At 34.9% G+C, this 17,936-nt stretch overlaps 1 protein-coding gene across 7 annotated transcripts in view; it reads left to right on the top strand.

Annotated features, from left to right (window-relative positions):
* LOC142335397 (carbohydrate sulfotransferase 3-like) overlaps positions 1-17,855 on the top strand; it is a 72,885-nt gene extending 55,030 nt beyond the window's left edge. For 2 of the 7 annotated variants that reach the window (XM_075383890.1, XM_075383874.1), the window contains exons 2-6: positions 3,734-3,903; positions 9,564-9,640; positions 9,697-11,580; positions 16,166-16,383; positions 17,285-17,855. In XM_075383890.1, coding sequence (XP_075240005.1) covers positions 11,010-11,580; positions 16,166-16,383; positions 17,285-17,530 — 1,035 coding nt within the window. In that variant the 5' untranslated portion in view covers positions 3,734-3,903; positions 9,564-9,640; positions 9,697-11,009 and the 3' untranslated portion in view covers positions 17,531-17,855. Of the gene's footprint in view, positions 1-3,733; positions 3,904-4,191; positions 4,275-9,563; positions 11,581-16,165; positions 16,384-17,284 lie in introns of those variants that run through there. The other 5 variants (XM_075383897.1, XM_075383913.1, XM_075383882.1 and 2 more) reach the window with 5 other exon arrangements.
* The last annotated feature ends 81 nt before the right edge of the window (positions 17,856-17,936 follow it).

The raw sequence follows: 17,936 nt of genomic DNA, 5'->3' as shown, positions 1-17,936 counted from the left end.
AAATATCCAAAAATCTAAAAAAAAAAATTGAAATCTTGTCATTGAAGTCATAGAACCAATACTTAGAAGATAAAACAGCTAACCATATTAATTTTGATTGCAGTAGAAAAGAAAGGGATCCTGTCACTACTGAGACTGACTAACCGTTCACGAAAAAAGTTCACGAAAAAAGATTGGTTAATGTTCAGAAAAAAATTTCGAAAAACTATTTTCAAAGTCTTAACAGCCATTAAAATCACTAGCTTTCAACGGAAGTCAATAAAAACGCTCAAGTATAACCCGATGTGAGGACAATGACGTTTTTCATTCATCGGTAATCAATAGGACTTCACAATAAGTCTTATGACTATGAAAACAACAACAAAAACAGGGAAAAACCAGAAATTCAGTAGAAAAGTGCGAGAAGAAAGTGTCGAAGCCATTCAAACCATAAGTTTTTCTCTGAAAACTTTATCAGTGATCCACTGAACGTAATTTCTAAGCCAATGGGAGCTATTAATATTTGGAGAAAAGTGATATGAGTTCAAAAGTAACCAATAATACGAAAATAACCACAAAAATTAAACAAAAATTGAGATCTTGCGTCATTGAAGTCATATATCCAATAGTTAGCAGATAAAAGCACTAAGCAGATAAAATTTGGTTGCAGTAGGAAGTAAGAGGGTCCTGTCATTAGAGAGACTGACTTATAGTTCACGAAAAATAAGTTTATGAATGGTTAATGTTCAAAAAACATTTTTGAAAAATTATTCTTAATGTTTTAACAGCCAATAGGTGTCCACTCACAGCATTAGATATGTTCACTTAAAGCTCATTAAGGAAAATATTGCACCTTTAGTCAATGAGTTCATGTCATAGGACTCCAAAAAATTAGTAAAACCTAAAAAAAGGAAATCAAATTTTCATTTAAAATTACGAAAACTCAGTGTCAAAGCCAAAAAAAACATGAGCAATTCATTGAAAACGAAATTTTTTGTTCATTGGGCTTCATTAGACTGTCAATGACGTTTGTTGTTAACGGAACCTCGATATGAAAAGAGACTAGTCTCTAGGTGACTTAAAAAAACAAAAACTGAAAAAAAAAGATTCTCAAACAGAGTTCGATTTTTTTTGATAGTGAACTTCCCTATGAGACCAGAACTAGTCTCCTTATCGCCTTCAGTCTATTAGAAACACACAACTGGTTCATTTTGTAGCATGAAATGTAAATTTCAAATACTATTTTTATAGAAAATATCTTAATTTGAAGAAAAATTACACTAAAAGTGAACAAAATCATGCCAAATATCCCGTGTTCAAAAAAAACTTCAATCCTCGATAACTCCTCGAAAAAGCGAAATTTTGAAAAAAAATATGTTTAATTTTGAATTCTACGCTGGAACAGCTTTTTAATGATACCACTCACAGTTCTCTACGATGGATATATCGATCGGCCAAAATTGACTGCAAAAAAACCTATTTGAGTATAAAGTTCCTCCCCCCACAAGTGGGTCGGAACAATAAAGTTTTTAGGACTTTATGCTAGATATTATGCTTGACAAAGTCACCTTTTGGTAACTGAAAAGAACAAGGTAGTAAAAAAAACAAGAAAAAATCCATATTTTAAGAAAATAAATGAAGGCGAACTCAATCCAATTTTTTAAGAAAAAATCAAGGCCAACTCGAAAACAACCTGAATACAAATCTCATTAAAAAAGCTGTTTCTTCTTTTCCACAAGTTATAATAAGGAAATCACACCTTCTGATGACTGACAGAACATATTGGTTTCTTGTAATTATGTTCAGAAATAGCGGTTCAGATAATGCGAGAAATCTCAAAATCACAAGTTTAAAAAAACGTGGGAAATAAAAACTGAAAAAAGCGCAAATGTTTTAAAAATTGCTTCATCATATCTCCCAAATCAGTCCAGCATAGATTTTCAACTCCTTCAATTGTGCTGGCGAATTCGCACATGCGAAGAAACAGAACAGCCGAAACAGTCAAAAATGGGTGTTTTAAAAAAAATTTGACACCGAATTTGCTCTAGCAAATTTGAAACCAAATTTTTTCGCGTGATGGATTTTTTGTAAATTTTGTTCTTACAATTTCAGGAAATGTAACTTTGGATGTTTAATGCGAAAAAACATGAAAAAAACTACAAATTATCACGGCATTGATTGACATGCTTTCAACTATTTCGTGAAATGATATGAATTTGCTGAAAGCATAAAATTGAAATATTTTATTTCTTCCATAATCCTGGTATATACCGCTCAACTTGCACACCCTTTAATGGACAGTCAAAGTGCCACAAAATGCATAAAAGAAAACAATCTAGAAATTTTTGCAAGCCTCATTGGTCTCTTTTACAATATTGGTAACATGAAAAATTCAACAATCAAAAACAAAACCGACTAACGGTATAACTGCTCTCAAACGACGGACGAGAGGTTGCCTTCGTTAGTAGCTATCTGCCGTTTAGGGAGGCTAGCTATAGCTTGATTGAAGTGGCGCGGCCAGGGGGAGGAGCTCGGTGGGGGCTCACGGGGGGTGAAGTGTTTTCGCGTGTGTGTGTGTGTGTGTGTGTGTGTGTGTGTGTGTGTGTGTGTGTGTGTGTGTGTGTGTGAGGGGGGGGGAATCAAAGAGCCGTTTTTTCAAACCATGAATTTAAGTCTCCAAATGGTTTCGGTGAATCGCATACTTAGAGTCTAGGCTCTAGGATCGAAGAAAACTTAATGCCCTCCTGGCATTACCTGTTCATCCCATTTTTGAGGAGGAAAAGAAAGAAAAATAGTGCAAAAACGATAGGATTAAAAGCAATAATAATTGCTACAAATTGCGTTTGAGAGCAATCAGTCATTGTTATTCCAGTAAAATACATGTCCAGACATACCTATCCATCAAACATTACAACAGAACATGTTGCATACAACAAACCGTATCTTATGAAGGGCTAAAATTTGCACTTGCCATTTCTTACTTTTATTCTATTTGAACAAGCAATTAATTTCGAGCTTAAATATCTTCAACTATCCTAAATCTCACCAGGAAAGGAACTTCGCTGATCAAGAAAAACAACAAAATTTAGGCCCACAACCAGGAGTCTCGATTAAGCAAAACTTCAATGCAGTTTTAGGCGACTAAACAATTGTCAACATGGGTAGTATAGACAGTATAAAGCACTGAAATTTCAAACCATATGAAAAGCAATTTTTAAATATTTTTTTTTAAATTCCAAAGCTATTGCTGACTTTCTCACCTTCTCTGTAAAACTGAGCAGAGTCATTGAAGATGTGTCACAATATAGCAGATAAGGTCGATGAACGCAACTATCCTAGAATCAAGTGTATTCCGTAAAAATTGAGCACTCAAATAGCTAAAAGAAAAGTTTATCGAAGCAATTCAATTGGTTGATTTTTGTTGCCAGTTCACGCATCTAGAGATTGGTCAATCAAAATAAGAATGAAAAACACAACGCTAATTATCAGCAGCCCATGTCACAGGTTTTGGTCTTGACTTCGCCAACAGTCAGCCACGGTAACCAACGAAAAATTTCTAGATGTCTGGGTTCTTGTGAACCTTTAAATTTTCAATGACTAAAAATTCCTCAGAGCATATCACAGTAGCATGATTTTTCCCCTTATATCAGCCAAAACGTGCTTTGTTTGTGGGATTCCGTTTCTGTTCCTTGGGGGGGGGGGGGGGGGGGGGTGGTGCACAGAAACGAAACCATCTGAATGAGACCTATTGCAGGCAATGGTGGAACAGTGCAAAACGTCTCAATTCAAAGTGATCAAAGTGATTCGACTGCCGCTGATGAGCACACAGGAACAGATAAGTCTTCTGGAACACTTTCTGCAGGGAAAAACGAAGAGTTTTGTTATTATACTACACCGCGATCCCAGAGCCACCTTCTACAGCAGGTCGTAAAAATAATGTTATTAAAGTTGATACTTAGATCAGACCAGAACGCCCATATAAGCGAACGGATTTCATTTTAGGAGTCATTTTGCATGCAATGACAGAAGGCGCGGGGATTGCTTAGACCTGAAACGCAGACATGTAAAATTTGAGTTTTAAATCTAACCATTAAAAAAACAATTATAATAAAGGCGCACAAATAAATGCACACAGAAAGGTTAAGATACTTAGCAAAAATAAAAAATCTTCGATGTGTCCTGAAAGCATTTCACCTCCTTTACTGTTCACAGACGAATAATTCAGCGTTTGATTACAATTTCAGACGATCTAGAGGCAGATGCATAACACAACACGAGGCATAATACATCACGAGGTACTCCAACATATTGAGTAATAATTAAATATCAGATTTTTCTACTGCGTTTTAATCATCCGGAGGTTCAAATTTGGAAGAACAGAAAGAAAAGCAAAAAAAAAACATTTTCTTTTCGCCTTAAAAAAACAGTAACATCGCCGTCAGGTTACCGGAATAGCTGCGAAAGAAAAGACTGGCGTGCCGTATAATAGAGATAGAAACAGATAGAATTAAGTTGAAAAAGTTACCGACGCCACTCAAAAGCTATGTAAAAAACATTCAGCCATAAATTACTAAAGCTTGTTAAAATTCATTGCACAGCAGCCTTTTTATTAGGGATCTTCATCACACATATGAGTTCCTTTGACGATAAACTAATTCAAATTAAACTAAAGATTTAAAGTGCAAAAATCATTTTATTGAGTGAGATAAGTCACGTATGATCTAAATCAAATCACGAAAATGAGCTTAAAACTTTTGCTAAAGACAGTGAGAAATGACGTCACGCGCTTAAATGCCGTTAGTGAGAGGAAGAACTCATTCAAAAATTTTGATTTTGTCAGCTTGGCTGTGAAGAAATGTAAAACGAAAAAGAGCGTCAGACGACTAAACAAAAACATAACGCGACAATTCCTGAAATAGAATCCAAAGAATCGAATGAAAAACTGAAAACTAATGTACCTGACCAACAGATCAATTGAACAATCCCAGTAAAAAAGACAATATCAAAAGTTGAAAAACTAAAATAATCAAACTAAACAAAAAAAATAATTGCTAAAACTCTTGAAGCTTTTACCCTGAGGGCCAAATATAACACAATTCAATATACTCATTAACTAAGGCACAAGATTTGAAAGACATTTATTATCCACTTAAGGTAGATAAAATCGCGAAATATGACAACTGCTTAAAAAAACTGACGAAAGAAAAATTTAAAGAAAGTTTCTAAATTTTGCAGAAATATTAGTGTTCAAAACCATTTTTTGGTCTGTGGAGTTCTGCCATGTAACCCATCTGCAAGACCTAAAAAAATTCGTTGGCCAGTAAAGATCATTAAACTTTAAAAAATGACAAACAAATGATTAAAAAAACAATTTCAAACTCTAACAAAATCTTGCTAAGATTTGTGATTTTAACATCTTGCAACAATGATTTTCAGAATTGAAAAAATTAAACTTTCACAAAAAATTGCTAAAACTTGTGTTATTGAAAAATTGATAACCAATCCATTGCTTTTAGCAACTATGCAGGAACTTATTATCAAACCCTAGGGGAGATTCCTGGGCCTATGGTGAAAGAAAAACTCACTGGTAAAAATTTTCAAAAAATCCCGAAAAATTGTCAGTTCCCAAAAACTGTTAAAATTTGTCACATTAAAAAATTTTAAAAAAATTTATTGCCACTAGAAGCTACGCAGTAACCTACTATCAAACCCTAGAGGAGGTTCCTTGGCCCTCGAGGTTGGAGAAACCTAAAAATTGTCAACGAAATTCGTGATGTTGAAATGTTGAAAACGATTACCAATAGAAACTATGAAGTAACCTATTATCAAACCTTGGAAGTTCCTTGACACCTAGGGCTGAAAACTCAAAGAAGACAAATTTTGAAACTTGAAAAGACAAACTTCAAAAAATTTTTAGAAATTAGGATAAATTTGCGTGTTTATGTTTGGAGTACCATAACATATAGCTCTTAAATTCGTCATAAAAATTAGTCGTGTCTTCCAAAAGACCTTTATAAACTATTAAAAACCTCAATTTTCGACTGGTTTAACAAAAATTCGAGAAATGGCGAAAAACGCTAAAATATGCAACATTTTGGGTTCAAAAACTCCTAAAAAAAGATCTTTTAACCTTGAATTACGGCCTTCCTAGTAAATTTATCACTTAATGGACTACTTAACGCAGCTAAGGGCCTCTAATGAAACTTGATGCTTTCTGAGATGTACCTGTTTATCCCGTTTTGAAAGCTCAAAGTCATGGAAAAAAGATGTGGAAATAACTTCGAAAATAAAAAAAGGCAGCACCAATGCAATCCAATTCTTGGATTGTAAAGAACAAGATCACAGCAATATAGCTCCGCTCAGCTTACAGTTTCGCAGCTATAAAAAACAAATATTCAATTTTCCATAAAATTTCTCACAGTCTGAATTGACCACATCAACTTTCAAGACTTATCGATAAGAAGAAATGAAATGATTAAAAGAACTCTTCGCGGTAGCGAAAATATTTTGTTTGATTATTAAATATCCAACAGCAATTGATCTACAATATTGTAATTTTAAAACCCAGTTTTCGTAAAAAAAACATAGGTTAACGACCAGTACACTTTCCGTAAAAATTATAAATAATGAAAAACAGACTTACAAAATAAAAAATAACATACTTTTGCTTTGATAGAGCTAGAGCCTACAAAAAATTACATTACAGAGACAGAATAATTGACAATCAGAGAATGAAGGTTGTAAACGCTGGAGTAGGCCAAAAATATAATCACGTTTCCAACATAATTGTCTCGGCCTTAATTTCGCCCACCAAACTCAAACATAACCGTTAAAGCGTTGACTGCGGTGCTGGCCAGCTGGGACTTAGAAACGCTAGCACTAGAGCGTGCATTAGGGTGTGTTCAACCGTTGGCGGGTACGAGGCCCTGTGAAGGAGGGTGGACAAATCGCTAGAAGAAGGATGGTGGTCGGGGGAGTGAGTGAGTGGCCGTAGGCGGGTTCGGGTGGGTGGAGGTTATTTAGACGGATATAGAACTGCTCTTCACGCCATCAATTTATGTCTCCTGAAACCAGTTTCGGTGAATCGCATACTTAGAGACTAGAAAAGGGTATCCCTCCAAGAGAGCTCCTCGGCCACTTAATGCCATCCACCCTTGCCTTTAACGTCTTACCTCGTTTGATAGCAATTAATCACTCCCAATGATTCAAAAAAGTCAAAAGATTAAATCTTTTTATTTGGAAAAGTATGTATAAGCATTTGATGTTAAGCATTTTAAATAAATACTTTCCATTGAAAATCCATAAAAATGTTGATTTGTGTTGTCTTTTTTTAAAAATTCACATGCCTAAAACCAATCTCCGAATTTTGCAACTGCTGATTACTTGCAATTGCAGATGGCTTCTGTGGGCCATTCCCACATTTCACGAAGTATAGAAAATTTGGACATAAGATTAAAAATGCACTAAACCGCTTTTTAAAAAATCTACTTGACACGATATAACATGTCGTTATTTTTCTTTTTTAATGTATTTAAGAGTATTCGGAACGTGAAAAGAATAGAAAACATAACCGACTAAACGTCGGAAGAATTGCTCTCCAACGACTAGTGGGAGCTCTAATCAATTGCAACCTGCTTCAGTCGGGGGAGGGGTGGGGGAGCCTAAATGGGACTAAGAAGTTCAACAGTGGGCTTCAAATAACCACATTAGAGGTTAAGATATACCACTATTAAGATTTAAAGTGAAAAATGGCACCAGTTTCGGCGCACTTTTCATTTGACTTTTAGTATTAAATTACCGCCAATTGAGTTCAGCAGCTTGAAATTGTGATTGAGAGAGAATTTTAGATCACGCGGAACGCAAAAAGTCAAGGGCGTAAAAGTCACTCCAAAAGTCAAAACCGTCAAGCAAAAATTTTGCATAAAAAAAGACACACACGTTTAAAAATTGCTATGAACTTCGATCGAGAGCAATTAAAAAGACATTTTCTACGAGAAATCAAATAATTGAAAGGGTGTCAACAATTGATTTTTTTCAAAGGCTTTTTAATGATACTATTATCTTTCCGCCAGTATCAAGCCGCCAAATATTGGCTTTAAAAATAACCGAATGACGTCGCGTGAACTGCTCTCAAACTACTGGCGAGCGTTTGGCTTCGCCAGTAGCTAGCTCTGGCTCAGGTAGGATAGCTTTAGCTTTGAGGGGAGGGTGAGGGGGGGCGCATGAATCCCTTCCTGTTAAGAAGACGGCAGAACATTGAGGATGACCTGAATGCAAAACTTCAAAAGGTTGAGAAAACACTTCTGTAAAAATTTCCCTGTAACTGTGCCGAATACTTTAAAGAAAAAATATAGGTAAACGATTGCCTGAAATCTACTGTTGTAGCGTGTTAGCTTAGGTATGAAAATATTCATGATTAAAAACACTAGCTTAAACTAATTCGCCGCAAAGTTTGTTTCTGGTTGAAATGATTATAAAGAACCCTCCAACATTCATTTAGGTGTCACATCCTCAGTTCACCTAAAATTCTCAATTAACAGATGCCAATGAAAAATGCGACAATTCGCTTTTCAAGATAGGAATTTACGCCAATGACCTAAAAACCTTGCAACAAATGACGTCACGTACGAACTTCAGTTGCAAAGCTGAATGAATGAATGAAAGATTAAACCAAATACCGTTTCAATTTCAATATCACTACTCCCAAAGAGAACAAAAGCTCTTGATTGAAAATGTTACAGCAAAACTACAAAAACCACGACACCGTCAATAATATACTGAATGGCAAAATTAGGTTAGCAGCCCCTAGATTTACGAAGTAAAAATTTCTTTTTGGGCAATATTACTTCAACTTAAAATCACATTTTTAAAACAATTTTTACACCATTGATCGCCTACACTAGTCCACTCTCCTATCTATGAACTTCAGATAAAACGCAAAATTAGCTCATCATATATCTCAATGTAAATTTGATGAACTCCAGTAAACAGAAAGGAGTCAAGATCCAATTTATTCACATTTTTTCTCTCTCTAATGTTTAACACAAGTGCAAACTTATCCATAGTTGAACAAACCTGAAGTAATGGTTACGTAACTCTGCTTGCAGTTGCTGATAACTTCTGGCATTTATCGAGAACCGCAAAGCTGTTCGAGATATTAAGTCAGAATTTCGAAGTGACTTTACGTAACCATGCTTAAAACACGACACGCGCACCTTTTAAAATGAGGAAAGTCAGCGGAAGTTAACTTCTGGCTAAGCAGGAACTTCTGGCATTTTATCTTCTGGCACTGCAGACTTTAAGCATTTTAAAATGTGCACGTGAGTTTTTAAAACATATCACAATTTGTGAGAAATTTCTGGGTTAATTTTGCGTTTTATCTGAAAATCATAGGTAAACGAGTGGACTTTGTAGGGGATCAATGGTGCGAAAGTTGTTTTCAAAATATGATTTTAAGTTCAGTAATCTTGCCTCAAAAATTGAATTTTCACTTCGTGAAAATAGGAGGTGCTAAATTACTTCTGCCGTTCAGTATAGATCGCTCACCATTGAAGCTCAATATACAACAATTTCCTTATTTTTAGAACGAACAAAGTTTCCTGGCCAGGAAATGCGACCACTGAGACGTGTTGTGCCCGGCAATTACGACTCTTTAATACAGGTAAAGCCAACGAGAACCTAACAAAGAGCTTATAGCACAACTGCCACTTTTTTCAGGTGAATTTTTATTGGATGGACAACATGGTGAAAGAGTCAATACGATTAAGTATGAGGATATAGCTTCAAATCCTACCAAAGAAATCTCATCGCTTGCTAAGCTTATGAAAATTCAACTTCCAGATTCAGCGGTGAAGTGGATTCGAACTAATATGCTGCAACCCAAGGACGAGAAGGGAAAGACAGGACCGCAAAACTCCTCATTCGAGACGCCCTACCGAACAGATAAAAAACATTCAAAATCAATGATTAAACAATGGAATGACAACGATGTCACTGTTGGCAGTCTATGTGAAGAATTGATTCGGAGGCTTGGCTATTCTCAGTCAATGACAAATGACATCAGTCAATAATCGTCAACATTTTTCAATTACTTATCATCGTTTATTTTTTGTGTTTCATTGAACTACTTCAAACCTTGTAATCAATTTACTTTTTATGGTTCTTTAGCCTTCATGTATATGGTCAGCCAATCAAACTATTATAAATAACTCATCAGTGCATGTTAATTAAATGTTAAAAATAACAATGAAAGTTTTTCGAAAACTCACAGAGTAAGAACACTTTTTATTGTTTTAACAAAAATTATATCTCATTCACTTTGCTTTATGATGAAATACACTCTGTTTTATGAAAGCTCACATTAAAACCTTCACTTCTGGACTGCATTTAAAATCACTAAAACCTTTCAAAACAATCGGTATCAAATTTAGAGCAAAATTAGCCGGAAATTCCTATTTTACCAATTTTGAATAAAGATGGATAAAATTATTTCAAGATCGTTATAGGAAACGTTGCGGGTGTTGCCGTGGTAGCGATTGTTTAATACGTTAGACGTAACACCAATACAATGTACCTTTTAATCTCCTCGATAAATAAAGGATTAATTTTTTTGACATAACAACAATACAGTCCGGATAGAGCTGACACTTATACTGAGACAGTTTAATTGATTATTGACCAGTGCTGCTTTCATTACTGTAAAATTTTCAATCATTTGATAGCACAAAATTTGTTCAGTCAAGCAGAAAATACGTAAATCGACCTCAAGTCCCGTTTACTTAAGCAATAATGTATCTTTTGTGACTATTCATCTTTGAAAAATTTGCAACAATACTACGTTAATATTGGTTAAATAAAACATATCAATTTAGCTGTAAGTGGTTACTGGAGAAGCCGTAAAAATTATAACATGGCTTTTAAATTAAATGAACGGTACACATTATATGCACTTGATTAGAGCTCGGCCATTGATAAATTGTTTTACAATTAACAATTGTTCAAACTGAGCACACCGCTTCTTGCACTGTAACATGGCATTGCCTTCGCCTCGGGAAAGTCCGGTTCTTGACCAAAACTCGCCGGTTTTTGACAGCACCGACAACAATCTTGGCGCTATAATGGCGCCGTACTCTATTGAACATTACCGCATGCTCAAATCACGCGAAAAAGAGATGGATTACACTCGATTTTCTCGCAAATCAAATCGAAAAAGTTGCCGTTTGTCCAAAACTGAGAACCAAAAATTCAGATCACGAAACGGCGAGCTATCATCAATTGATACTTTGATGGATTACAAACATAAAATTCCTGCAACCTCTCACGCATATACAACTCAAAAAGATTCTACCAATAAAGCCGACAATATTATTGAAACTGACTACCTTTTAAACAACTACTTCTTGTCAAAGGTGAACAAAGTGCGACGGAATAGAGTTTTGACATCAATGGAAGTATTCGAGAAAGACTTGGAGAGAAAGCGTATGATGAATCAGTATTTGACACAGAGAAGTAAGTCTCGATATGGAATGGTCGTTACAACACCAAAAGAAGTCACACATCTGGAGCACAGAAACCCCAAATTGGACTCAGCTCGTTTCGATGGTAATATACAAAATGAGTTCCGCTCTCAGAATGAAACGTGGTTAATCGAAATTCAACTTTCTTTGAATGACCACTTTGACAGTTTTTTTTTGATAGAATAAGGTAAATAACTACGCAAAATCCATCTCCTGAGATCTTCACAGCATCTAATTAAAAAACATCAATGTTTGCCATACACATTAAAACACGAACAAAAAAAACATAGCTTATGGCAAACAACGTCCCTCCAAAAAAATGTGAAAAAGTACTCAATTTCATCTAAAAATTCAAACCTTTAATGGAATTGGAATTTTGGTGTGAATTTTATTCTCAGAACTCAGGAAACCCACCGGGACAGTGCCTGAAAACACTCTTTTGTAGACATTTTAAGCATTTTTATTCGTTTCTTGAAAAAAAATCAGCATTAAGTAAAAAAGAATCAGAAAATCTCTTGAACAGTTAAACGCAATATTTCAGGCAATATTGCGAAGTGGTATATTTTAGATACTAATCACCCCAAAATTTGATGAAAAAACTAAAATTTAAGATAGCAAAAAAAGAAATATTTCTGTTGATAAAACTAGCATGACAACCTGCATACTATCTTACACGACTTAGTGATCATCACTTTTTCGCTCGAGTAAAGGTTTTGCAAAAACCCTTCCACAAAACAAAAATATTTTGCCGCCCCTTCAGTTGGGTTTTGAGAAATCGAAAAAGACGCCTCTTTCATACCAAGTAATAACATCAAGTCGCCAAACGATAGATCAGTCTTATTTCGAATTTAGAATAGCTATCAAGTGTCAGCAATGCCTTTTCTGCAATAAGTCTTGCGTATTAAATAAAACCAAGAATTTTTCAATTTAAGCGTTAAGGAAATGTTACTCGTTTTCATTTGGTAAGGTAAACTGTTCCTAAATAACAGTTGGTTACTGCAGCAAAGAAAAAAAATTAAATGCAGTTGAGCAATCGGACTTAAAGAAAACTGCTGTAGGTGGACTGACAAAGAGCATCTATCGTGATTTGGTTTGCGTTTTTGAATCTCATAGGTTTATAACAGAACACGAAAAAAAATGTCAAGTAACCTTCTCAGCTATTCTCAACAGTTATTTGGAACACCTTTTGCAAAATTGATGCGTCACATTGTTTAGCAACATCTTGGTTAGCTAATCATATTGGTTAGAAACTTTTAGCTAAGGCTTTATTCTGGAGAAGAATAAATTCATCTCAATTTGAGCCAGCGTGGTCTAGGAAATAAACATGGAAAACAACCCCAAGTCTGATCCCAATAGGAAATATTCTTCCACAGAAATAAACTCCCAGGTTTAAATTGATCTCCGATCGTGATAATTTGTTCGGTTTGTGATAATTTCCCCCTCTAGGATTGGCCGAATGCGCAAAATGCGTAGCTCTGAACGATCACAAGGAAATTTTTCTCTGGGGCTATAATTGCGTTGTTTTTTTTCAGTCTAACATTAGGTAGGTTTTTCCGTGGATTTTTTTTCCGAAACCAGAACCAGCGCCCTAATCACAATAGAAAATACCATTTGTGCCGTTTTACAACCTTGATTCTACGAAACGCATCACAATACATCTAAAAAGGGACTCACACAGTAGAATATGGTCACAAAATAATCATTTGAAAACTTAATCAGATTCCCCAAACCAAAAACCTTCGTGTTTTAATTTAAATTTTCTGCTGAAATATTTTGTGCAAATGAAGACAATTCCCTTTAACCAAATGCGAAATGGACCAAATGGATAAAACACGCATTGTCAAGTTAGATACTATCACAAAAATATTGCTGACCAGCAACGAAGGTTTAGATTTTTACCTTAATCTAGACCATATAGGATCTAAGTGAATTTAGCTCACTCAAAATTATTCAAAATAGCACTTAATTGAACGTATCTTTGCCCACGTTAGTTCTGAACAAAAAACATACCCGGCAGATTGCCGGAAAATAGCCGCCGTTGATTCCAATAAGCATGATTGGGATTGAAAGAATAGACGATATTGAAAAAAAAGATTTTTGTACAAAAACATTTTTTAAGCCCGATTTATTTTGATGGCATTTCGTAGTTGAATATACTTCTGTCTCTCAGTGAGAGGCTACAGGGTCTAGTATCAATGCCAATAAGCACTATAGATAGTAACTAAAACTTATGAGAACAAAGTTCAAGTACCAGGCATCTAAAAATGGGCTTTATAGGTTTATCCCGTTTCTATTTCTGACTTCAATTTTTTATATTGACTCTGTTCATTTTGAATTGCTCTGCTGAGCAACTGATGTTCAAATTCACTTTAAGCAGAACAAGAGAAGCGAGAAACTAGCCTAGAGAAGTCAAAAAGATTTCACGCAAAACGTCGAAAAAGCGGCAAAATGGTAAAGCGAAAAAAAGTTCGACGAAGTAAAAAAAAACATAGCCGGAAGAAGTCCGGAAGCGACTCGAAGCGTTAAAACGTCGCTAACAAAACCGTAATTGCAGCGGAAGCCACTACCTTTTGTATTGAACCATTAACTCACTACATCTCCAGGTCTGCTCAAAATATTGGTGAAACAAACCACTGTCAACAAAAGAAACAAAATGCAGCAAAATTTTACATTATTGAAAACGTTTGGTAACGTTAAAAAATCCAAAAAAAATTAAGGTGGTCAAAAACCTGATAGACTGAAAAAGCTGGCAAGGTTATCAATAGCCCTCAAATATTTCATGATTCTAATCTGAAAAAGATTGCGAAAGCAAACGGCAGATAATAATCTTAGAAACTAAGTTAAATCTTTTCAAAAAAGAAAGCTCAAAATTAAGAATCAGAAAACACCATAATTACACTTCTAATCACTGCAATTACGACAAAAAACAACAAACACATACTGTTCCTCTTTGTACATAAGCTAGACAACATGATTTCTTACTAAATCAAAAATAAAATTGATCATAGAAAAGACATAAGCAGCAGAAGAATATTCAAAGGCAATAAATCGTTTAAATTATCACCAAGGCCGGAAGAAAGCTGCAGTAGATAGTCATAAGTGGAAATTTTGGAAGAAGCTTGCTATCAAAATCTCAGTACTGCCTTTTGTTGAATGAAATCAATTGCACACCAAAGAAATGACAAAAATCTAAGAAAAAGCTGAAATCGTTCATTTTTTACAACTGAAAAAATCAATATACCGAAAATTGGGTGCCAGGACAAAGCTAGAATGATAATAACTAGAATGTGAAGAATATGGGCACAATGTAAGGAACACCGTAACAAAAGGAGTTTCTTGATTTTTGAATGTTTAAAATCAATTTAAAAAATTCAAGAAAAACGAATACATTTCATTGTTCAGTATTCAAGACAGAGAAAAAATAACTAGTCATCCGATACGAAAATCTATCCTCCTTATGACACCAAAAAATAGGAAAAAGCAGAATTCATAAATAAGAAACATTGAAACATTTTGCAAAAAAATGTCAAAGAACTTTTAAGTTGAGACTGCATTTATGAAAAAGATTTAACTGTTTTCTCAAAACCTAACGCCAAAAAATCATTGAATTTTTATTGAAGCGAAATTAAAGTCCCTCATGTTGCACAAAAAAACTATTTCTAGCAATTACAACCAAAATACAAACGAAAAACTACCAAAATCGGATTAGCATATGTTCAATTTTATTGAACAAAATTACATCGAGGTAGAAAGAGGCATTGAGTATAGGAATTTTCAGTGAGAGAAATTGCTATATTAACTGATTTTTGACATAAAAAAACGGTTAAAAGATCCAAAAAAAAGAAGAAATTAAAAGAAAAAAGCCAAAAATTAACAAAAAATTCAAGAATTATGTGCCAATTTTCAACTTGAAACACATTTTCAGGCTCTGCAAAACACTATGGCATCACTTTCTGAGGTTGACATTTCAATATAGTATCGAATAAAATTTATTTCTACAAGGAACCAAATTAAAAGCAAAAAATTTGGGCCACTTAGACGAAAAAACGGCTAAAAACGGTTATGTATATGTGCATTTCAGTCAAAAACTACTTTTCAAAGTCAAAAAGTCATTCACTAAACGCAGCGCATGATCAAAACACTTTTCTCGCTTAGCGAAAATCTGTTCACCAAGACAGCTTTTCTCACTTTCGCTCTTAGGTCAAAATGCCGCGTGAACAAATCTACTTCCTGTAAAAAAAAACCGAGAGAAAACCAATACTCCTCTTCAAGTCGTAAAAAAAGGAGCGCTATAATTGCCCGCTGAGAAGATGAGCGCGGCTATTAAACAAACCAACAAATTGCTCTCGAGCGACAGGTGGGGCAATATAATTCAGCTGGGGCTGTAGCCCAGAAAATTTCTTCTAGTGCGAAAAATTCCGACAACAGGAGGGTTCACATCACCGATCTACGGCGTACTAGACTGAAGCATTAGCTAATCATCAAAAAATTGCATAAAAATACACGTTTACAATAATTGCTTTAATCTTCGTTCGAGAGCAATTAATAATTCATCGCAAAAAATCGATACGACCCAAATTATAAAGACCAAAAAAGATGCAAAAGAGGCGTAGGATAATACTTAAAGATTCGGCGAATGACTTAACTGCAACCAGTCTCGAAATATTTAGACGAACCCCTAATGGCCACCATTTGCACCCAGACAGAACCTGATGTCACATTACAGAACCTGGTTGTTCCGAGAGCATCTCATGGGACTGTTGTAATGAGCAACAAAGATGCCCTTCTCAGTTGGGACTCGAACACTGTCGTTCGGAACTATCTCCTCAATTGTTCAGAGTTCCTCAATGATGTCAGTGATACCCCACCCGCAAGGCCATCGACAACGGTAGTAAATAATGACAATTTTTATCAGTGGTCTGTTCTTATTTGCATTCTTGTTATTCACAATCATAAATTTGATGACAATTAGCAAACTATTTTATTGCGGTAAAAGCGAAAAGAATGAATTTTGGTGTGCAAACTCTTTGTAAGAAAATGGTAAAATTCTACTTAATTCTGATGCACATGTTGAAACTTTAAGTACAATTTAACGACACTTGCGAATCAATTTATTCAAGTTATATAACCAGAGCTCAATCTTTGAGTATAACAGAATTATTCGTTCTGAATGACCGGCAAGTAAGGAAACAAACAAACAAACATTTCAAGCGATTAAATAAGAGAACCGATTTCTGAGGAGTTTAGTTCAAAAAGTGAATCGAATAATCAAATTTTAACAAATTTGTAATTTGCCTTCTTATCGCACGCACATTGCGTCATAATTTCTATCAGTACAAAGTTCAAAGGCCAATTACATCATGAAAGGTACTTCACACACCCTGGGTCAAAATTCAATACCTTTAGCTGTATGCAAAATTCCTTCAACATTATAATTTGCCAATTTTGATAGTTCAAGCCAGAGACGTAAGGCAGACACAATAGACTATTAAATTTACTATTTTCAAAACAACCTATGCAAAAAAGTATGATTTTCCAAGTTATAAAGTCGAACAATGATGCATAAAGTCGAAGAATGATGCGCTACTATTGATATACTTCATTGGAGAAATAAATTCCTTCTTTCATGCTCAACCTGGCCGATTTTATAGTTTCAAAAAAAAGTGGATACCTCTCCCCCAGTGCCAGCCCTTGCATATTATGAGTTGGGTTTGAATTATACGAGCAGGTTACTATACGCAAAAATGAGAGCGTCAATAACATTGACTACACATTGTATGCCATTTCAGGTGGAAACTAGACGATCAGTTCCAACTCGATTGGTCAAGCACCAAATCTACCCCAGAAGGCATGCACAGGATCCTTTAACATATCAACAGCCGGGAGTGAAGTATCTCAAAGATATACCCTATAGACCCTCAGCTTTGGACAGACATTTCTCAAAGGAACTTAAACAGGAACAGAACGTCAAGATTGATAGAAGACAAATTAATGCTCTAGCTGCAAAACTGAATTTAACAACTAAGATAGTTTAGAAAAAACATGCCAATTACATTTTTAGAACTACTTCCTTTCTCCCTGTGGAATAGGACTACCCACAATAAACTTTTTACACCCTTTCAATAGCATGAATTGAGTGTGACGAATAGCCTTATTCATTAGCTTACACGGACAAATAGTAGTTGAAAGCAATAGTTTGTTAATTCAGGTTCCTGTGAGCAAAACTGTCAAATGGGAAAGAGGATACGGGTTCAAAAAACTCATCTTTTAATTTATTCAATTTTTGCTATTTCATGCATGGTTTTTTTGCATAATTTTCATTACATTGTAGTTGTTTGTTTATAATATCATATTTACTAAGCATGTTTTTCCTTCCAAGTTCAAAGCATTTTCCAAGCAAATGTTGAAACAATTCTCTTACGGAAATCCTGGCAACGAGCA

The sequence above is a fragment of the Convolutriloba macropyga genome, chromosome 1 (assembly GCF_964194025.1).
Source record: "Convolutriloba macropyga chromosome 1, txConMacr16.3, whole genome shotgun sequence".
Lineage (NCBI taxonomy): Eukaryota > Metazoa > Xenacoelomorpha > Acoela > Convolutidae > Convolutriloba > Convolutriloba macropyga.
This window is presented reverse-complemented; position numbering and strand designations above follow the sequence as displayed.